General features: G+C 35.3%; 1 protein-coding gene across 3 annotated transcripts; it reads right to left on the bottom strand.

Annotated features, from left to right (window-relative positions):
- Nucleotides 1-744: 744 nt before the first annotated feature.
- LOC128216641 (protein MCM10 homolog) lies at nucleotides 745-23,282 on the bottom strand. Of its 3 annotated transcripts, none has more exons than XM_052923259.1 (25): nucleotides 23,253-23,282; nucleotides 21,673-21,704; nucleotides 20,612-20,728; nucleotides 19,452-19,532; nucleotides 18,759-18,866; nucleotides 18,324-18,356; nucleotides 17,350-17,715; nucleotides 16,085-16,699; nucleotides 13,858-13,965; nucleotides 13,512-13,646; nucleotides 12,622-12,808; nucleotides 12,276-12,441; nucleotides 11,634-11,792; nucleotides 10,789-10,916; nucleotides 10,201-10,281; nucleotides 9,467-9,559; nucleotides 8,824-8,982; nucleotides 8,027-8,112; nucleotides 4,731-4,945; nucleotides 4,351-4,480; nucleotides 3,952-4,097; nucleotides 3,288-3,401; nucleotides 2,726-2,874; nucleotides 2,196-2,238; nucleotides 745-1,771 (listed from the first exon to the last, which is right to left on the bottom strand). In XM_052923259.1, exons 2-25 carry the CDS (start codon nucleotides 21,677-21,679, stop codon nucleotides 1,670-1,672), a joined length of 3,528 nt encoding a protein of 1,175 aa, XP_052779219.1. In that variant the 5' UTR covers nucleotides 21,680-21,704; nucleotides 23,253-23,282; the 3' UTR covers nucleotides 745-1,669. The 3 variants fall into 3 exon arrangements, with proteins under 3 accessions (XP_052779219.1, XP_052779218.1, XP_052779220.1); XM_052923258.1 differs by having other exon boundaries at nucleotides 23,125-23,274; XM_052923260.1 differs by having other exon boundaries at nucleotides 18,324-18,353; nucleotides 23,125-23,274.
- Between the last annotated feature and the right edge of the window lie 71 nt (nucleotides 23,283-23,353).

Genomic DNA, 23,353 nt, shown 5'->3' with positions numbered 1-23,353 from the left:
GAGGTAGTTTCAAAGGATATGTTTTTTTAAAGCAAAGCAGGAAGTTGGCCATGTTGTTGTTGATCAATCGTGACCCCTTGTTGTATTTTTGTATAAGGTTACCCAAGGAAGCTTCCTGTAAAGTTTCATTGAATTTAGACTGGTAGTTTTAGAGGAGATGTTTTATATAGCAAACCAGGAAGTCGGCCATCTTGCTGTTGTTGTTGTTAATTAATCGTGACCCCTTGTTGTATTTTTGTAGAGGGACACCCAAGGAAGCTTCCAGTGAAGTTTCATTGAATTTGGCCAGGTAGTTTCAGAGGATATGTTTTCAAGCAATTGTTGACGGACTGACGGACTAGTCCGACTGACGGGCAAAGACCAATCACAATAGCTCACCTTGAGCCCTTCATGCTCTAGTGAGCTAAAAAGTTATTGCATTAGGCAATTAATCAGACATTGGTATATTTTGAAATTTCAAGGGCTACAGGACCAGCATGAGGGTTATGTGATCTCAAACTCGGTCAAGATGTAATGTCAAAAAACATTGTCACCAAGTTTGGTAAATTTTGGATAAGAAATGCCCAAGTTAGAAAACAGAAATGGGAATTTGTTCAAACTAGACCTGTGAATATGTTCAAATTGGGCCATCACTCTGGAGTTATAGAGCGATATCTTTTCTGTTAATCAAAATCAGTCGCTATTTTTCTTATTATTCAATCTTCAAAAAATAAACATGAACAATATGATCTATAAAACATTTTATTGTAAAAGGCCATAGATCAGAAATGACAGTCAATATTTGTATCAGAAATATATACAATTACTCGTATTTAATATTATAATTTAATTTACAACACAAAATTTAAAATGTACACAAAATATAGTACAAATTCTAAGATAATAATTAATATTATCATACATGTACACTAACAAATCAGTATTATCATTACATACATGTGGCCTAACAGTTAGAGCCCATAATTAAACTGCAAGATCATTCAGCTGTTTTCCAAGGCAAATGAATGACTCTATCAAAACATGACAATGTGGAATATTCTTTCATTTGTCCCCTAATATAACTTGACAAATGCACCACCAGCTGATTCCCTGAAGTTCTCAATACACCCAGGGACGTAACTCAACAAGCATTTATGACCACAGTGATGAGACTTGGTAGACATGTGTGAAGTTTATATGAACAAAGCTTCCAGGTTTGACGAGATATGGCCAAAAGTTTTTTTTGCAACACAATACCTCCACTTTAAACAAGTAAAACACCATACTGATATATCTCTAATCATACAATTGTGCACTATTCTATTTCAATAACTTAAACAGCTACATTTTATTTGCTATAGTTTTTTTATATTCCACAATTCAATGAGGACCGGGATTTTATTTTAAAAGGTATTCCTTCAGTAATGAATTCATTGCAGAATGTTGCAATTACAATCAGCTATTTCACTTCTATATCTAACATAAACCTGTATCTAGGGAATACCACACTTGCAACTTTGTCGTCAGTGATACCAACTACATGACACTTCCTCCATATAATTACATATTTACATATTTAAGCACTAACTTTTGTCTAGATTATAAACACCTCACACACGAGGAAATCACTGATATCAGCTTGCCATGTACTAGACATTAGGCAAGGGTATGTAAGGGTTCCCCCAAACAATCATGCGTTGAGGAAGGACTTCCCCCCAAGGCTGCCCAGATATTTCTGCTCGTTTCCACGTAGACAAAGCTCCTCTGATTCCAATGTTGGGCCTTTCTTTTCCTAGAATAGAAATCAAGAGATATAGTCAAATTATTTGTGTCAGATTAAGTTCTATGGACAACATTTCCTTACAGTAAACTCCGCGTATAATGAATTCATAGGAACATTGATTTCTTTGTTATATATCCAGAATTTGCTGTCTAACTTACAATTTCTATACAAAAGATATATGTATATCAAACGAAAATATACCAAACAAAGTAAATTCTGTTATAACGTATAAAGTTTTAGTTATTAAAAACTGTCTCCCTATTTTTTATTTCATGCAAATAACTATTGTTCTTTGGAAAGTTGAGTATATGTGTCTATAGATATTATATGTAGATGTGTCTATACATATGTGTCAAATCAACCTAAACGTAACTGAATGTGATAAATGCACATTCATACAGACACTGAATTTGGAAGCTTATCTAAAGTGTACCTGATACATGGATACCCTTTCAAAGTTGAAACTCCCACAATCTCTGTAAATAAAGATAATCACACAAATTATACACCGATCTTTCATGAATTATGTATGCATTATGCACGGATTTAGCATAAAATTAATTGCAGTTTTAAACAAACACGACACAATGCTTGAGGCTACCTTCCCCCACTCCCCACGAAAAATTGTCTTACAAATACAGGAAAAAAGCTATTTGTTATAAAAGTTTTAATTTAGTAGAAAAAAAACTGCAAACTTGAAAAGTCTTTGTCGGCATTTTTAAAAAGCATAAGGTGGATGTTTTACATGTAACATACTTGCAAGCCTTTGTCGGCGTCTTATTTTTAAAGCATAAGATGCATGTTTTACATGTAGCATACTTGCAAGCCTTTGTCGGAATCTTTTTATTACAGCATAAGGTGCGTGTTTTACAAACCCAAATACGCCAAAGCTGGGAAGTGAACCCACTGCGCTAACTGGACAACCACAAAAATGATATGTTGCATGTTTATAAATATACATACTTGCAAGCCTTTGTCGGCATTTTATCAAAGCAGATGGTGCGTGTTTTGCATTGTTTACACTTGAAGAACCTCTGTGTTCCTTTACTCTTCACAAAATTGTGGTGCTCCTTCTTGCACCGATCGTGAAGGCTCTTGCTCCGATATTTACACTGTAATTGAAATTCATGCACAACTATCATACCTGATCAAATAATGCTTGAAATAGTCTCACCAATATTGAAAGTGTTAAAGCTATAGACCATAATTATTAAAGTCATTATCATAAATAGTTTCCATGTTATAATTAGCAATAAAGGTTTGCATGTTTTTATTAAGACCACAACAAGAACCAAGGCTTTTACAAAACATATATCCTTCAAAAGAAAAACAAGCTACAATCAACTGAACCATTCACATTTAATTATACTAAGAAGAGAGGTATATATTAGCTCTAAGCTATCTCCTCAATCCTTAATTATTATGTATGTAATGTATGTATTTGCTTCATGTACATATATAGAATAAATACTGTTTAAACCAATTATACTTTCACATAAAGCTGTTAAAAAGGAAGGCTACTTACCTCTAAACATTTATAGAGGGTGACGTCCATTTCCTTGATCGAGGCCATTTTATCTTCCATCCGTTCCCTCTGCTCCAGCTTGCCAAAATACCGCTCCTCTTGCTCAGCCTCAGCCTGAATTACGGGCAATAAAAGGGGTTACTTGTCAGGGGCCATAAAATCGTTACATCTGTTAATGGTGACCCCTATGTCCTTGATCCTTTATCTGATCAAACAAGCATTTCATTTTATAGAGGCCACTTTATATTCCATTTGTTCTCTCTATTCCAGCTTGCCAAAACACAGTCCCTTAAGTTTAGCCTCAGCCTAATATAGGGGCAGTTAAAAAGGTTGTGAGCCTGTAGCCATAACCTCAAAAAATAATTAAACAATAAATTACAATGTGAAACAAAGCAGTAAGCAAGGCTGCTGTATGTTTGGATCACGTCTTAAGCAGCTGCTGTATCCCAGTACAGTTCAAGTCTATATCAGAGAACTGACTGACTTATTTATCTTCTTGTCTAATAAGTATTATTTCATTTCAAACAAACCTCACGTACGGCCAATGAGTGCTTAAATTTCTTCTTTAGCTGCTGTTGTTTCAGAACAATTCAAATCTACATCACCAAAGAGCTTGGAAGTTTAACCTCATTGTCACATAAGTATTGTTTTACATCATCCATACCTCAGCCAGAGCTCCTGTGTGTTTAGATTTCTTCTTGAGAAGCTGCTGTACCTCAGGGGAGTTCAGGTCAAGGTCACCTAGGAGCTTGGACTTCTTCTTCGGAGGCTCTTGGGCACCAGTTGAAGTTGACGGACATTCGTCATGTTCTACAAGAATGGTATAAATAACAAGTGGACACAATTGAATACTCTATATATATATATCTATAAATAAGATCATTTTAAACTTAACAATATACATTTCCACTTTTCTAAAGGGTAGATAAATCTTCATTCCTAACACCAAAAAACTTGAGGTCCCACTAAAGTATTTTCCACAAAACGCATAAAACTACGTAAAGCCTAACCTTATAAGCACAGCAGAAAAGCAAGGCACAAGACTTCTCTTATCTCAACATACCCATATCATCTGCCACTCTCTTCTTAATTTTCTCCTTGGCTTCGGGTGAGAGAAGTTTCTTTTGCACCACAGCGTTTGGATCGTCTTTGGAGATTCCTCCTTTGGCCTTGATCTTGGCTATTGCTAATTGCTGAAAGTTGAGGGTAAGAAACAAGTTCCATGACAATTTACATTTATATCAAATCAGTTAAAACATTCTTATTTTATTATTTCTTAATAATTTGAAAGTGGTATAGATGATCTTAACTTACATGATTTAAATTTCCAAATGATCTGAATACAATATTTGACAGAGTTTTAATAGTGTAAGACTCTGCCTCGACAACGATATCTGAGCTATAAAAATACCACAACTTTTCTGCTTAAAAAATAATTCTTACCTTTGCAAACTCCAATGCCACACTGCCTTTCTTCTTCACAGGGACATCCAAGGAGAACTCCTGACCCGCAGAAAGGCCCTTCCCAATAGTCGGTACCACTGACAGTAGCTCCTTCTGACGTTTCTGTTGTACTTGTTTCTGCTGCAAGTCTTTTTTATGACTCTGCAGTAAATCTAAGGCTGACTTGGAGGGTAATGGTTCCTCACCATCTTTACCTACAAGTAAATGTTATTTTATTTTTTGGAGTCAATTTTTTACCACATTTAATAGATCATTCGACAGATGAATATCATACATGTAATCTAAGCAAGAGTTTCTTTATTTACTACTTGAGATATTAAAATATACAATGTGGGCATAGCACAGCAGTGCTACAGTAGGCCTGAATAGCAGACAGGAGCACCCTGCTGCATTTTACTATGCCCCGCTGTGCCCTTTTGTTTGACAGAGCCTTCTTTGATGATCATGAACTATATTTGATATTTATTGGACATACATTTCTTGCATACCACACGTGTATTTCCGGTCATGTGACCAGTGCTGGAAAACCCCATCTTACACCCCCCATGTAAGATGAGTCATGCGCAACAACGCGCCACTTCTTATTTCTTTTATTGTGTGGTTTATGAAAAGTATATTATGCCATTTCAATAAAGCTCGATGAAATATATATGAATGCAAGACTTTTAATTAAAACTGAAAATAAATAATCGTAAAAAACGTGATTTTTAGTTATTTAAAATTAATTTATGACTTCAAGAAACAAGGTTGCATGCGCCTTTTGGTGTAAAAGTTTGTTTTCTACGTCCTTTTTTTCCACAAATTGATAATATTAGATATGCAAGAAAAAAATAGCAAGAAAAAGTATCAATCATGTGTTTCTGGTATGGATAGAAAAATCCGACCCTCAGGCACGCTGCGTGGCCGGTAACTCGGCAAGCCTCGTTACCGGCTTACGCACGTGCCCTCGGGTCGGATATTTCTATCCATACCGGAAACACATGATAGATACTTATAGTATTGTCACGTCTATTTTCAGAAACAGTTATAAAAATAATCAATATACATAATTTTGACACTAAAGTAAATATATCAGCTAAGGTATTCATTACAAACTATTAGTATTGAAAGCAGTTACACAATATGAATTGAACATTGACCCTTGCAAGTGCCCCATTAAGGCTCATACAATGTGCATCAAAAGAGCCTTTCTGACCCAGCACCCTGCCCTTTTCATATCCTGGCTGGAGCACTGTGCAGGTTATGTATAATTTCAATCATGTTGGTAGTTGGTGTAGTTACTGTTTTCATTATACCTCTAGTTAATTTGCCTTTATAAAATTACCTATATTTATCATTGATTATACAGTAATGCCTCATGTTATAATTTTTAATAGCTGATACGATCTTTTTGACTCCTTGTCAAATCAAACACCATAAATTCACATGTAACTGGTGTTAACAACATTGTCCTGTATAATAAAATAAATATCAGTTGCTAGAAAGGGCGAAACCATATATTAGCCTTCCAAACGCCTCGGTTGACAGTAGCTTTCACAGGTTAACATGCAATAAGTATCATGCTTATACAGGAATATCATTCTAACTAGAATGGGCTTTTGAGAAAAGCGCATGTCTCCCCCCGAAGGCTTAGTAAACAGACACTTGCCATAAAAATGCAAAGGCCTTCAAGTGCTGCTGTTTCTCAGGGAAAAAACGGCAGGTCTTTTATGGACAAAAAACAAAATAAACAAAATGCACGAAAGTTGAAATGAGACGCCAGTTATTGATCGGAAACGGTTTTCATCTTCAAGCCCTTGTGGACTTGACCTTTGACCCAGTGACCCCAACTACTGCATGACCCTTACAAGCATGCAAAGTTTGGAGACTCCAGGTAAAGCAGAACTTAAGTTATTGATTGGAAACCGTTTTTCATCATCACTCTCTTTTTGGACCCAGTGACCCCAAAATCAATACGGATCATCTGCCCAAGAAGACCTACCAGCATGCAAAAGTTCAAGACTCAAAGGCAATAGGAACTCCACTTATTGATCGGAAACCTTTTCTTATGTTCAGGTGTCTGTGACCTTCACCTCTGACATAGTGACCTCAAAAACAATGCGGGTCTTGTACACCCGAGTAACATCTCTACAATTTTTGGTAAACATATGTGAAAGATATTACACGCAAATGATTTTTACATGGAAGGTCACCACGACCTTGACTATTGACCTTGTTACCCCCAAAACAATTGGGATCATCTAGACATCATGACCAACCTCACTTCAAAGTTTGGTGAACCTAGATCAAAGCATTCTCCTGATATTGCACGGAAATATTTTTTTACATTAGAGGTCACAGCGACGTTGACCTTTGACCTTGTGACCCCCCAAAATATAGGAGTTTTCTAAACCTCATGATCAACCTCCCTACCAAGTTTGGTGAACCTAGGTCAAACCATTCTCAAGATATTGAGCGGAAATGTTTTTTACATTGGGGGTCGCCGCGACCTTGACCTTTGACCTAGTGACCCCAAAAACAATAGGGATCTTCTACACCTCATGACCAACCTCCCTACCAAGTTTGGTGAACCTAGGTCAAACCGTTCTCAAGATTTTGAGCAGAAATGTTTTTTATATTGGGGGTCGCCGCGACCTTGACCTTTGACCTAGTGACCCCAAAAACAATAGGGATCCTCTACACCTCACGACCAACCTCTCTACCAAGTTTGGTGATCCTAGGTCATGCGGTTTTCCAGTTATCGATCGGAAACGAAGTGTGACGTACGGACGGACTGACGGACAGGGCAAAAACAATATGTCTCCCCCAGAGAGGGGGAGACATAATTATATGCACACTACTTATTGCAATGTAAGAGCTCTTCTTTATAATAAATGGTTACCATTCTAATATGACAGAGCTGTCGATGATTTTGGGCCAAAAATCAGTCACATTCCCCACTTAAAAAAGAATATGATGATCAATTTCTTTCCCAAATATTGTGTCTAAAATCTAAAATCCACTTTAGGCAAGTCAGACAAAAAAAAACACTACCCGGTAGATATAGACTTTTTTTGGTAAACAAAATGCTGTCAATGAAATCCATTTATTATTCATGTTAATGAGATTGTCTGTAAGTCAACAATGAAGTATTTTAAGCATTTCCTCAAGTTCTGTAAGTCAGCAATTAATTAATTCAATCGTTTCAGGAATTCTGATTAGTCAACACTGAAAAAAACTCAAACATATTCTGAGTTTTGACAATCAACAATGAAGTAGTTCAATCATTTCCTTACCATTAAGGGAGGCAGTTGCATCTTTCTTTACAAGGTGTTTGACAAAATTCATGGAACCAGCAGAGGGCACAGATAACATGGACAGCCTGGAACAAAACAATAGCTGTCATAGAAACATGCCAAATTTCCCCAATGTTGTATTGACGTCTAAGGGCGATCTTGACCTTTTGGGAGAGAACATAAAAGCTATGTTTGACACACTTTCCCATACAGTGATACTGCTGTACATTTCTGTGAAGTTTGAAACTTAAATAGAATTAAGTAAGTTGAGACATGATAGAAACAGATAAAAACATGGACGGGCTGACGGAAAATGATACCAAGACAACGAGTACAACAGTAGGTGCCCAAGGACATGAAGCCTCAAGTAGTTTAGCTAAAACTATACAAATCGGACGTTTCTCCTGTTGGGGAGGAACGCAACTTTTTCTAGTCAACGTCATAAAAGATGCATTGATCTCACAATCAATAATAGTCATATACTGACCAAGACCAAGTTAGAAGACCTTACATCAAGATATTCTATAGTGATTGATCAGAAACTAAAGAGTAACACTCATGATGTGTCTGCCATGCTGCTTCGCAGTAAACACAACACTCAATATTTCGGAGTTGCTACAAATATGCACATTGTCACTGTTGACATATAAGTATTATACCAAGTTTCATGTGAATGTCCAATGTATACAAGGAGGTTGAAGGGTGTAACAACATTGATGATTTACCTGGAAAAAAACATCAAATTTTGCCTAGCTACCCCCTTAAAAATAGACTGCCTAATAAAACCCAACACTTACAGTTGTTTGTCCTTCTCTTCCAATTTCTGTATCCTAAGTTCATCCTCCGGTTCCAGTTCATGCAGGGACATTGTTGTTATCTTCCCTGCAGACTTCTTTGAGTCAAATGATTGAAGCTTTTTTAACGACATCATGTCCTTAGGTTTCTTGGATTGTTGTCTAAAAAATGTTTCAACTCTTCAGTTTGTGAAATGACAAGGCTCCATTTTCTTCTAACATCTTATGTCCCTCATAAAAGGATCGAACTCACCAGACCAATTTTGATTCAGTATAAAATGTGTATTATTTCATTTTAAGAGTTTTGAAGCATGCTAAGGTAAAAATGTATTTGAGATCAATAAGAAAAACTGCTTTTTATTTTATTAAATCATACTTAACTAAGTTTGCTAAATGAAATAAGACACTTAAGTGAGTTATGCTTAAGAATTTTTGAGAAATTGGAGCCGATCTTAATTTTGTCACCCACTATCTTTAGGTTAAACTACAAAATGCAATCTTGTGTTTAAGATTAAAGGCTTGCATTCTTTTTTTTTAATAATTCAACAATATTCAGGCTGGTAAAATATCACTCAGGCCAGTATTTTGTAAGTTTATCTGACTTCCTGGCATGATAATTTCAGAGGTCTTAGTTAATTTTGCTAACCTATTTGTGCTGTATGTATTTCCTCCGTAGAAGAAACAACCGTCCTTGTTGGTTCTCTTTCCACCACCAAACGCCTTCGGTGTCACTCCAGTGCTGAGAGAAAGAATATGCATTACACATTCACTCGATAAAAAAGTAAAAACAATATTAGTAAACTAAATCATTAAGTTTAATATAGTATAGGCATTATATTAGGCCACATTGTTATAACTTTAAAAGTCAGCAAAACTCATCCAATTTATTATAAAACTTAAATATTCTTAAGATTCATTCTCAGGCGTTCAAACAGCTGATAATTGCCAATCCTGAATAATAAGTGAGTGTCTGGGAGAGTATTGGGGATTCATGCCAAAAGGTTAAGGTGCTGAGACATATTTTGAAATGTTTCTGAAGTCACATATATTTATTTCAAGTTATTTCCTATTGCTTTTCATGGTAATATCCGAGCAAATTCAAGCATAACAACTGTATAATAGTCCAAAGTGAAAAGGTCTCAGTCCAGAGTTCAGGATTTGTCATGAACATTAGAAAGCCTGCATTCTTATGAATGACTTTGAATTTATTATAGAAATCAATAGCATCTTTTGTTTGGTGAATTTAATTGCATTTGCCTTTTAAATTGCATTTGCCTTTAAGCAAATATACATAGACAGTAATTATTCATAGCCATGTACACCCTCTAGGAAAACATGTAATTCAGACGGCATGCAACAAGCACAAATACAATCTAGTACCTAGCCTGGAGTTCCTGGCGTTTGGCGCTTGACTTCTTGTACATGGACTGGACATGGTACGTACAATACTCGCCCTGCATCCTGCAACACCACACACAGATACCGTATATGATTGGTTAACATATTGTACTGTATATAATACACAATTAATTCTCATGGGATAAATAGTCTATAGAGTCTGGCTGCATATTGTAAAAAATCGGTAACAATCTGACCATGAAAATTTGTGAAAGCAATACAAATCTGATATATTTTTGTAGCTTGTCATTCTATGATTTGCCTAACTTTCTGTTTTTAGACTAATTTGATTAGTTTTTGTGAACATTTAATTTCTTTACAAGATGCTGCTTGGACTGGTTGATGTTTATAACTACCAATTACCAAATAACAAAAACAGGGGTTTGACATGGATTTCTATTAACTGGGGGTCATGGCTGACAAATGGGTAGTCTATAGTAGTTATATATCCCTATAGATTGTTTACACTGAATAAAGATATAAATTAAGGGTCACAGGGATGAAAAGTAGGTTAAAAATCAGAGTCCTTAACTTGAAAAGGTGATTCAGGGAAGTCCATGCAAGACTCACTTGTTGATAAATGATGAGCAGGGTGAGCCCGCTTTAGTTGTGGCCCGACATCTACCAAGGTCCTTGGAGAAACCCATTATAAGTAGCTGCTGAGGGTGTTTTATGGTGATAGCAACTTCTGACTGGATCTGAAATGAGTGCAATGTTAAAGGTGAAAAGTGAATACAGGGTCCACATTCAACAACATCCTAGTTTGAGACTCGCACTCAGAAATGGTAGTATTAAAATGGTACAAACTATCTTCAATATAACTATTTTGACAAAAGATTACCTTAGTAGGTAATACATGCAATTTTTAAAAATAAACAGCAATGTTTTACCATTATTGCTCTTTAAATACCAGATGTATGTAGTAAAAATAAGATCTAGCCATAGCCATAGATAAATTGGGGTATATGTTTTTTTGCTAATACCTTCAGTTGCATGCATAAATAATGTTCATTTTAAAAACATTGAGATATGTAAGGGAATAGTGGTGGGCCCTTTGATAGGGTTAAAATAATCTTATTGTTCTATTTAATTCTATAGAGAAGGCAGAAGGATCAATGTTACTTTATGGCCACATTTTAAATAAGTATTGAAGTAAAATGAATTTGTTAAATACAATTTTGCGAAGTATGCAAGTTACATTTACAAATTATTTAACATTTACTACATCAAGTTGGACATAAGTGGAAAATTCTTAAGAGTTCAGGAGGCAGAAACTTCCATATTTCAGGGGTAAATTTCCAACATTGATGTCAAGGTAATTCACACTTCCAGTTTTGAATTCTTCATGAAAGCCCTGTTACCCCCTAAATTACCAAACATGTGTTTTATACATGTCTCAGTCTTCGTAGTCTCACCTTTTCTGCCTTGTCCATCACAGAGGGATTCAACAGCCCTACCACAATACCCAAGTCATTCTTCCAGTGATCCTTGTATACATTACCAAACAGAAAGAATGTCACAGTTTTCTCACATGATTGTAAATCACTCAACTTCCATATACAAAAGGTTTTGCCCTGAAAAACAAGTTTAAAAGAATAAGATGAAATGCACTGATTCTGTGTACTAAGGTGTTACATACTAAAAAGAACAGGCTAGGTGGGTAAGGAACCCAATTTATTTTAAAAATGATTTTTTTGTATTAACATTGATGTTGACAAGAGTAACACAACACAAGAACATGGGGTAAGCACATACTTAGGTTTGGATGGGTTTAAGTTTTTGTTCTCCCAGAAGGGCAAATACTCTCGCAATCTCAAATCTCAAGGTTTAGGCCATAATTCCACAGAAAGTTGGCTTCTAGAATGCTTGGACTTTATGTTCATTCAAGTTGTATCAGTAGCTCACCCGTGTGTAAGTATGCATGTGTATGTGCATACAATTCAAGATGCTATATTTAATATGACGTCTTAGTACAAGTCAGTCCTAACTCCATATCAAAATAGAAGAAGTTACACTTGTCATGCCCTGAGACCGCCAACACAGTCTTTTCAACTTACCGCTGCAGATTGTCTGGGCTCTGTCTTATGCACGACGACCCCCATGGTGACCCAGTTGTCTTTTTGCAGGTCAGCATTCCCAGGATTTGACAGAAGACGGCTTATCTTCATCATGTTCCTTCCATCCATCTTACGTTTGAACTCAGCCATGGAAATTCGAGGATTTCTGTGAATATAGATGAAATACAACTACATATGTTTTATGAGTTTCACAGTGCCATTTGATGCCATTACTTAATCATTGTCAAACATTCTTGATTAAATAAATAATTCGCTCAGTTTTAAACTTGCAAAAAGTAGCGAATATGAAACTATTCCTTAATTCAACTAATTAACAGTTACATACACGATTCTAATGCCGCAGAACGGATCCGTCACTGATTCACGTTCATCTTCTTTCACTAGACTGGTTGTTTTCGGCATGTACTCGTCCCGCAGTCGATATTTCCCACTGACTGTACCAGTCTCTGGGTTCAGCTTTGGGCCTTCTTGTTTTGGGACTGGAGGGGGTCTTTTAGGCACTGTACTTGTGTCTTAAAAATAAATAGTATTCGATGCAATATTATTATGTAATACACTTAAATTGATTAAGGGTCCAGTGATCTAGTTACTTGAAGGTGTTTGCCTCTCACCCAAGAGGTCGTGGGTTTGAATCCAACTCTTTCACTTGACCTCTGTAAAAAGACACCAGTACTAGTTTCTATCCAAAAAACAGATTGAGAGGAATTCATGATAGTTTAATTTATACTGTCTTCACAAAGGTGATCTTATAAGATAGTATTAACTCCACTCAAATGTTTCTTAAAATTAGTATGTTAACAAAGTTATTCTACATTTCTTTTTTCTAACTCATTGTGGCTTTACAATACACACAGCCATATATTACTTTAAACATGATATATAAAACAATGATTCTGAAGAAAATTATGATGACTTATACTCAGTCACTCTCGTTGGCAAGAGTGTGGTCTTGTGTTGTGGGGGAAACTCGAGTACCCGGAGAAACCCACTTGTTGGGCTTGGTGACCAGTTACCAAACCTACATATTGATGCAGCAATGCGAAACTATCTGACAGATGTCAATCCTGCATTGATGACTTTATTTTATAAAATCAATTGTTGATGCCAGTTTCACGTAACACTAAACATTTAAACAAAAGTGATCTCATAAGTCTTAACATTCAGCCAGGACGAAAAACATCCCTTAAAAGGTAAGACTTCAATGTAGTAACAAACCTGTCCATCTGGACATGACTGGTTTCTTGATCGTGGTGGGGTCGAAGTTTGGAGCATGGGCTTGCCTCTGTCTCTGGCCTGACACAAGGAGCTTTTTCATTTCCTTGCCTTCTTTGCTTAACTGAGACTTCTCATCTGAAATTTATGATGACATATTTAGAGACTTGCATTTATTAATACTTCCACAGCTTGTCTTGACCAACAGAGGTTCATAGCTGGGGAGTAAGCCTGCCTTTAGATCATGTGTCTTACTAATCACTATTGTCAGATTCCCCGAATATTACCTTGGCATTCTTCCAACTTGTTAAATAATTTAAACTGCTAGCAAAAACATAATGACACTTACCTCCAGCTAAGTCATCCCAATCGCTGTCATCAGATTCCCCAAATAATGTCTTTGCATTGACTTTCTCCGTTGGTCCGTTAAAAAATGGATTGTCCTCCTCAACAGGATCTGAAACATGTCCAATGAGAGAAGGGTTTTTACATTTTATCAACCTGTATTGTAGTAATGAAATCATGAAACCAAAACGCAGAAATGTAAGTGTTTTGCACATAAGAAAATATTCTATTATTAATTTATACTCGATTGTTTTTCAATCTCTGGTAATCAATAGTAAAATATGGTCCAAATATCATTAACACTACATTAAATATTTGAAATTAAACAGTTACTGCAAAGCATCCTTTTTGTCTGAGCTAAAAAAGGTTAATGCTGAAGAAAGGGGTTCATCTTAAGTATAAATGTTTGGTACATATGTATATCAGGGCTCATCCTTGACAGAAATTTTAGGGAGAAGTGAGAACGGGGGAGGGGGTTTTGCCCCTCTTGTAGGTCGGAAAATTTTGAGATTTTAAATGTCAAATGGTGGGTTCTGGTGTGCCCTGGACAACTTTTCTATGCAATTAAATAGGTGTTTAATTGTTTTAAAATAGTCATACTGGTTTTTAGTTGGAATTAATTTGTTGTATATATCTTTAAAAAAAAAGTCAAGTTTCAAACATTTTATAACATGCAAACCTATCATGCACACATAAATATATATCTGAATTTAAATACATGATAAATAAATAAAATAAGCTAATAAATACAAACAAAACTAGCTGAAATCAAACAACATGACATCAATTGTAAAAAACAAAAAAGTAGTCAATATATCATCACATCCTAGTTCTCAAAACAAGAAGCACTATACACTTGATCAGTCTACACAATGTAGGTCTCAAGGTCAGCCGAGATTAGCACCTATGGCCCCGGCAAGCTGGAGGTGGTACTGAAATTCCACCTTGGGGAGCTCCCGCTTGGCCAGGTGGTAGGCAGTCTTAAGGAGCTTGACCCCAAGCTTGTCATCCTTGGACAGTTTGGCCAGTACAATTTTCTTCATGGGTTCCTGGGAACTCAGAACTGTCTTTTCCAAGGCGGCCTTGTGCTGATTTGCTGAAAATACACAAAATATTTCACAGTATCTCATCATTTTCAGCTGTCATTTAAAATAATTTGGGCATATATTACAACATGTTTTAAAATATATTAAGCCAGACACCTTAAAATTAATACCACTTTGAATTGATTTATCTGCGGACTAAGCAATGCTTCTATTGTTTTAATAAATACTTACACCAGCCATGTCTCTGATGATTGGTTGTTTTTGCTGGTTGGTCATGTCCACGGGCGTAGGCGTTGACCAACTTAGCACCTCTACAAACTTCGCAGTGCCAATTTTTATCTGCATCTTCTTTGTACCAACTGAAATTATTTTGATAATTTTACTTTTTGAATGATTTCTTATTCGAACTGTCGATCATGTCATCACTTTCAACACCGTCAGCTTTACGTTTCAGGCCTGGGGAATCCCGCAGAAGCCACGTAGAAAGCATGATTACTATTCAACAGAATCCAAAATATCTCGTATATAGAATATTGATGTGAACCGTTCGAAGAAAAAAAAATAATGGAAGCATTTCTGAAATAAAAAAAAAACAACAAACCTGGAACTGTGATTCGCCCTTCTCGCTAACTTCGCGATAATCACACCCAATTAAGTTCATTTGTCATCAATGCACATCATTTAAACCGCTATTGTCATAAAGTATAAATCCTCATTGGCACTAATTGACATTTACAAACATCCGCAAGTGTAAATATTAATCCCTTACAATTTTATTACATCGATGACGTAGCACATGTACACAAAGTCAATGGTGCAAACACGTGCCTCGATTGAATAAAACAAGCGTTCTCATTGGCTGAAGTCAATGGAGCATATTTACTAGGTTTAACACGATTGGCTGTTTGTCAATCGAGCTGACAGGCGGGAGGCGGAGTCGCTCTGTTTTGACAAGCGTTAGTTCTTAGCGATATCGACTTTTTGATCTTTGAAGAAGTCGGCGAAGTTGACTTCGCTTTGATCTTAGAAAATAGCGAAGTTGCCGCGGGCAGGGCGACTTAATCGCCTAAGTCGCCTGGTAGGATGAGCCCTGTATATGTTTAAAATAATGTAATGTCATTATAGAGAGATTGAACAAAAAATTCTCACTATTTATCTTATTTTCAAAACCTCTCAAAGCCATACCTTCAGTTTTGGAAGCCAACTTTGGCTTGGATCCATAAAATGTTTTCTTATCCACTTTTTTTGAGGCACTATTTTCATTAGCAGATTTTTTATCAGAATGTCTGTCTGAAGTTGATGAAGATTGTTTCAACAACTTTTGTTCATCTCTATTATGAGTCTGATTAGTACAAATTTTAGGACTATGACTTTTGGATGATGATTTTCCTTTCGGAGTATATGAGGCAGATGATTTTGACTTGTGAGTTGAAGAATTGCTTGGATGATGTTTTGGAGAGTCTTTGTCTATCCGTGAGTGATGTTTTGAAGGTTCCTTGTCTGTATTTGAACGTGGTTTCGGAGATTTGATATCTGTCCTTGAATGCTGTTTTTGTGGATCTTTATCTGACCTTGAACTGTGTTTCGGAGATTTATTATCTGCTATTAAACGCTGTTTTTGCGACTCAATCTTTGATTTAGAGCGCTGTTTTGGAGACTCTTTTCCTGACCGTGAATGTGGTTTGGCCGATTTCTTGTCAACTTTTTCTGTACTTTTCTTTTCATCTGTGTTTTGAGATTTTGATGCATTCAGCATCTCCTGAAGCTCTTTCATTCTCTTAGACATCGCAGCCATTTCATCTGAAAACAGAGATGGCATAAGGAATTGAAAATGATGTATGTTAAACTGCAATTTATAAGAGATTTTCATTAAATTGTGTTATGTCTCTAATATGATGTTTGCAATATTGTCGTATACTTTTTCACATTTTCTTTCTCTGCACCCCAAACTCTTTGAAAAGATACCAAAGTAATATGCGATGACCACACATCCAAAATACATATTATTATATATATCATATTCAAGCAGCGAATAGTATGTGCATTATCTTTTTTAGTTTTTGTGTCTTCAATACCATTATATCCATATTACCAGTATATTATGCTATTCATTAAGCAAATATTTCTTGCATAATTCTAGTAAGTCAGTAGGGGATAAAATAGAAATGGTTTGATTCAGGTCTAAATTCAGAAGCATTTTAAATGCAAGTGCAAATTTTAATAATAATTATTTTAATTGCAGAATATAAGCATAACACTTTCTTCTAAATAAATAAAACAGTAAAAAGCAGGCTATTTCTTGAATTTACATTTTAACAGATGATGGTTCAGTTTTTTTCTTACAAGCCTCATAATAAAATAAGATGATCAAATACTCGTACTATCCCGCATTGAAACTAAATACAGTAATTTGGAGAAAAACAAGATGCTAAAATGAATCAACTTTTTACCTAATATAGACTGACTGACATTTCCCTCATCCGCAGTTTCACTGTCTGCCTTTGGACCATCTTTACTACCTTCATCAGGATCATCATCATCATCTTCCCTTTCATGCGCTGTATCTTCACCCTCAGACATTCTTTCATCCATTTCTAAATCATTTTCCGATTCTTCAGCATCATTCTTAGCATGTTCTGCTTTGTTACTTAAACAATGGCTATCCACTATTTCATTTGGTTTAGTATCATGCGTTTTATTTTCTGCTTCATCATCATCATCATCATCATCTGGAGCAGAAGGATTATCAGCTGGTTCTGAGATTGACTGAGACATTATTTCATCCATTTCTTTGAGGTCAGCATCATCAATTTCATCTGAAATGTACCAGTATAAATGACAACCCCGGTAGCTTTGGTTGCATACATTTAATAAAAGAAAGATTGCATGACACAATGGTTACATTACTTGTTCAACTAGCCACACATATACGTACATATAAATGTTTTAATTGAGGGTTTTATAAGTTGTTTGCTAAAGGTTACTTAAAAACTGGACTATTTAAGCCACTAGGTAGCGCTGGGGCTGGTTTTCATGGTATTTTAACATGCCTCACATCTAAGAGCCCTTTCTTCAAATAGTGACTAACCAAGAAGTATTTTGCCTAAAAAATTTTTATATTTGATACTCCCATAAATCATTTCAGGCATACTATTGAACACATCATTCTAAACTTTTGCAATGTACACATACATGGATGATGTAGTGCACAAAAGTAATCCACGAGTACACTTATGGCATACAAGTTGTGTTTAACAAGTTTCCTCATCATGCTGGTACACTCAATAGTTGAGAACAAGTTTCAACTCCTAAACCTTTTTATTGGTAAGTTTTACTTTTTATATTTTTAAAACTGTTCTTAAACACAGCTATAATTATTTTCAACTAGAAATAAGTAATTTAAAGACAGTAAAGTAGTTTTTACCATCAAAATCATCATCAAACAGTCCCCCATCTTCTGAAAAATAAACATTCCAAGCATAACAAATCAGATCAAATGAACATGATTTTAGTTTTGTATTTGTACGTTTTTATGCATAATTTTGCAAAAATTTGAAAAACTGCTAAAAAGGGGCATTTAACTCAATAATTAATAGGAAAAGAAATGGGTCTTGGTGTAAATGTGCATCAAAATACATTTAGCACCTTAGGGTTATTCCAGTAAAACATATAACCCACGGGGGGAAGGCAATTATTTCAATAGTATATCGGTGGGTGCCTTTTTTCGCTAATCTGGACCCAAAAGGATAAATTTGCTTTTGTAGGGAAATGGTATATTATTCAAAGTGCCTTTTCCCCTGGGGTTATATGTTTAAATGGAATAGCCCTTATCTGGATTGCTGCTAAATCAACATTGTACCTTCTGCGTCCTTTTGTCCTTTTTCATTTTCCCCATTAATCTGTTCCTCAACGTCATCATCAGAGGCATCCAGGAAAGCTTCTATTTCTGCTTGACTACAGTCATCACCTGAATCAAGATAAAACAGATATGAGATATAAATTCAAATTTACTGGATTACATAGAAGGAGAATTTGCTAGGCTAATAGTGCTGATTGATATATTTATAATGCACAAGCTTTCTCGAGCGATACCATTTATGTACAATGTAAATTAAGGGGCTGCATTACAGATGCTTCTTATGTTGAATGTTAACCATTTTCTCAAATCTGACATTATTCTGAACTGTTTTATTCTTAAGGAGACAAGCTATGCTAAAAGCATACTTTCCAATTAACATACAGGAACAACTGTGGGGTTTTTTAACTTTAAAATCTAAGTTTCTGCAAGAAATATAACATTTTAAAAATTACCACTGAAGATAAAATATTAGAAATATCTTAAGTTGCATCATTAATTTGGCCCAATTATGTATTGGATTCGTAGACTGCCTTGGATCTCTAAATATTGTCATTCATCCGTAACTTGCAATTGAAACTGATTCTGCAATAACAGTTTGTGTCTAAAAGTTAAACAGATACAGATTTCTAACAATAAATCTATTAAGTTTGAAGACATTCATTAACATACATTATAAAAATCAAAATGTCACACCTTTTTCGGTATTGTCATCATTTTCATCTTCATCGGATGCTTGCAAGAAAGCTTCTATTTCATCCTGATTTATCACCCCATCTGAAATACATTATAAATAAAATCTCCAAAGGAATTTGAATATCAACAGTTGTCATCAAACAATGCATAGCCTTTATTTGAAATATGAAGTCAAGAAACCGTTTATGATAAAATAACTAACACATTGCATTCTTTTTTTAAAAAACCAATGAATCCTCCAGAAATGATGTCAGCTTTACTGCAATATAAACACACCTACGCTTCCATTAAATTTCAAGGAAGTTTCGAAAAAGAATACTACATGCATGATATGGACTAAAACTTCAAAAAATAATTATATTGAAGTTAATGGACTTTAAAGGGACTGTGTCACAGATTGGCACCAAAAAAAGTTTTTTTCTGTAACAAATCTCAGGACAATTATCTGATAGAATGTGTTATGCTTTGATATCATAATTGTAAAAAAAGTACCAAAATGTAAAAACAAAATTGTGTCGGAGACCGGGTTCGAACCTGCGTCGCCAAAATTGAAGTCCAGCGTCTTACTGACTGAGCTATTAAGGCTTATTCTACTCAGGTGGCATAAATTGATAATTAAGCTATACACCTACCTCAGTAATATCAAATGATAACACCGACTAGTCAATCCCGCATAAGGAACGAATTCTACCTGGTAGACATACCCAGTAATCTTTTTTAATGGAAAAATACGAAATAACTGCTAAACTTGAATAAATTGTAAACTATGTGGTACTTCAGTTAGTAAGTTTCAATTCATTGTACACATCAATGCCAAGTTTATGTCATTTTTCGACAATTTTTTTTTTCTTCGCTATTTTATGATCTTTAAGATCCATATTTTAGCACTAAAATCCAAATTGATGGCATGGAAAATTCATACTTCTGGTTTCAAATTCTTAATGAAAGCTCTGGAGCTAGTGGTTGAAATTAGCGCTTGCAAGCCCTGCAATGGTTAAAATGTCTTCTGGGCTAATTAAATAATGGAATTTATATAGCTGTACCTGTCAGAAGTTTTTAAGTCGAAGAATTCAGACTTTCATCCAAAAAAATTATTTCAATCTGTCAGGAACCAAAACTCCCTTGTGTCTTACCACAATTAACTAATTTAATTAACATACCTTTATTTGACTTCTGAGGTTCGGCCACCTCACTGCAATCTTTAGGAATCCCCGGGACCGGTTCATCACAATCAGAATCCTCTAAAAAAGCTGTAAGCTCTTCCAAGTCACATTCATCTGGAACAGACATTGCAAAATAGTTTTGCCATACCGAAAACTTATATTCAATACCTTTTGTTCTTTGTCTAAATTCAGATTTTTACAGAATAAATTACCCGAGACCCACTTAAATTTTACTAGGGTTGACTGATGGATCGGTGTGGTAAGTTCTGCAGTACTGTTCTTAACATAAATGTTGAGCAGACAGTTTATACACAACGCAAGTCAATGCCAAATTGATTCTATGCTTGGCGTCAATAGGGTGGATAGGTTTTCAACATTTTCTGCCTCCAAAACGAATGAAAAAACATTTACTACATTGTACACTCAAAATAAAGCACAATACTGATTTCCTAAAGCTGAGTTAATAAAATAAAAAACATACTTGTATGAGTTAAGAGATATTTTACAGACTCAAGTTCAATTTGTATTTGTATTGGGAATGTGTGTACAGCATAAATATGGTACACAGAAAGTTCAATTTGGATAATGACCATTTATACATGCAGACTAGAATACCAGTGGACGTTCATTCATCCATACAATTTGTACAATGAATCATGTTGATACCTACTGTATACATGCGTGCAGGCAATATTTATTTACTACATTTAATTAGCAGCATCGTTTCATTTATTTCATCCCGTTAACATTTTAACAAAAATCAGTAAACATGGGAGCCTTAGTCTACATGCAGATTACACTGATAATTACAAAATTAATTCTCTTAATTAGTGTTGTTCTGATGATTGATCATAAGCAAAAATCAATCCAAACAGTCACAATTGACGTCTTTCAATATATAGTGAACATTTGTCTTCATTCACTTCCCTTAAACTTCTTACAAAAATAGTATTGTTTTCATTTTAAATTCAAAACTGTGTTATTAATATGCTAGATAAATGCTAGATATAGGATCCTAAATTGATCATAAAAAACTTGAAAAGTTCAGCCATACTTACCTGCCATGTTTAATTTAAGTCTTCCAGTTCACCTGTAAAATACAGAAGGTAGTTCTCAAATTTAACAATATATTTTTTATCTAAATGTAACAGTTTGGGTCAAAGTTAAAATGTGACTATATCATGCACCAGTCATTTCTTACCATGCCCCCCTCCCCAGGTCTTGGGTGATAGCGGGGGAAATGGGCAGTGTTTTTACCTTCCAGGTGGGCCTGCAGTGCTGAGTGAATGTGGTAGTTTTGTTTTTGTACCAAAAATAGCTGGGTATGGGCCTTCCCTAAGATGTCCTCGGGATGCGGTGGCATTCGGCGAGATTTTACTGGCAGTTTGTCCTCGCAGGGTGGGGCTTTTATCTGGGATTGGCTGGATTTAAAGTCTAGGTCCCCGTTATTTCCCTGGACCCGGGGGGGGCCTTGGTTACAATTGACAATAGGCAAAATAAATCTTAAACCCCATTTTTTTCACCTGTTCTGCTTTTTCATTGAACGTAAATACTATAGCACATATTTGTACTTGAAACATTTTATCTGTGGTCCTGCTCTAAATGCTATGGACTTATAAATTTATGGCTTGTAGTTTATACACATATCAAAATATAGAGTTTGGCATAGACTGTCATGTTCAGAGTTCCCACTTACTTTTTTTACTACGGCTAAACTTACCCCCAGGTACAAAAATTGGGGTAAAATGCAATTTTTGGGAGTATGAAATAAATATTTTATATTTTTTTATTGAAAAGTTACATTATAACAAATTGTTAGTTTTGTATTTCAATCCCTGCGCATTGAAAATGTTTACAACCAGTTCTAAAAACTGTACTTTTCCTATACTTTTTGTATTCTGTTATAAGAATGTCCAACAATGCAGATGGAATTCCCGTGCGTAGATTGGTTACAAGGTTTTGGCGTAGATTGGTTACAAGGTTTTGCTGCTTATCATTCATTTCACCAGGCGTAAAAAGTTATAACCTGTCTACATTGAAATGATGTCACCAAGCAGAATCTGCAGTTGAGCCAATCAATACTAGATAGTATTTGTCATGTCTATTTTCAGAATGTGGTGTGGGATTCCGATGGAATTAATATTTGCCCCCCATGATTTTCGGACGCGCGTGATCTCCTACCCGGTGAAAAATGTTCCCATGATTTTACTTTTTTTTGATAGATTTTTTTATAGCTATTGTTTACTTTTCCCGCAAATATTGTGGTTTGAAAATTAGTCTTGTTGAAGCCAAACATTCAACAAACAACAACAGATTTACGAAATATTTTACCCGAGTGGGAACTCTGCATGTTGATTTAAATTAATAATGCTGGTATTCTCCTTGTCTTGTTCAATTGTTAACTATCCATATGTTTTCGTACAACTGCTTAGCAAAATTGACATGAAGCCTATTTGTAGGTGCACTAAGTTGATTGAAATTCGGACAAACACTTGAAAAAAAATAACTACCTGCACAAATATGGAGCTGTGATTAGCTACATCTCTAGTATAATAACGAAATATGCTTTAACAATCACATTCTCTCATCGATCACTTCATTTAAGTCACTTATACTTAGGAGTACAATAAGTTGTTACCTATTTCGCCTATTGTTGTTTACTTTTCCCGCAAATATTGTGGTTTGAAAATAAGTCTTGTTGTGAAGTTCGCGTCGACCATTTGACTGGTTTAAAATATT

This window comes from Mya arenaria, chromosome 14 (assembly GCF_026914265.1).
Source record: "Mya arenaria isolate MELC-2E11 chromosome 14, ASM2691426v1".
Taxonomy (NCBI): Eukaryota; Metazoa; Mollusca; class Bivalvia; order Myida; family Myidae; genus Mya; species Mya arenaria.
This window is presented reverse-complemented; position numbering and strand designations above follow the sequence as displayed.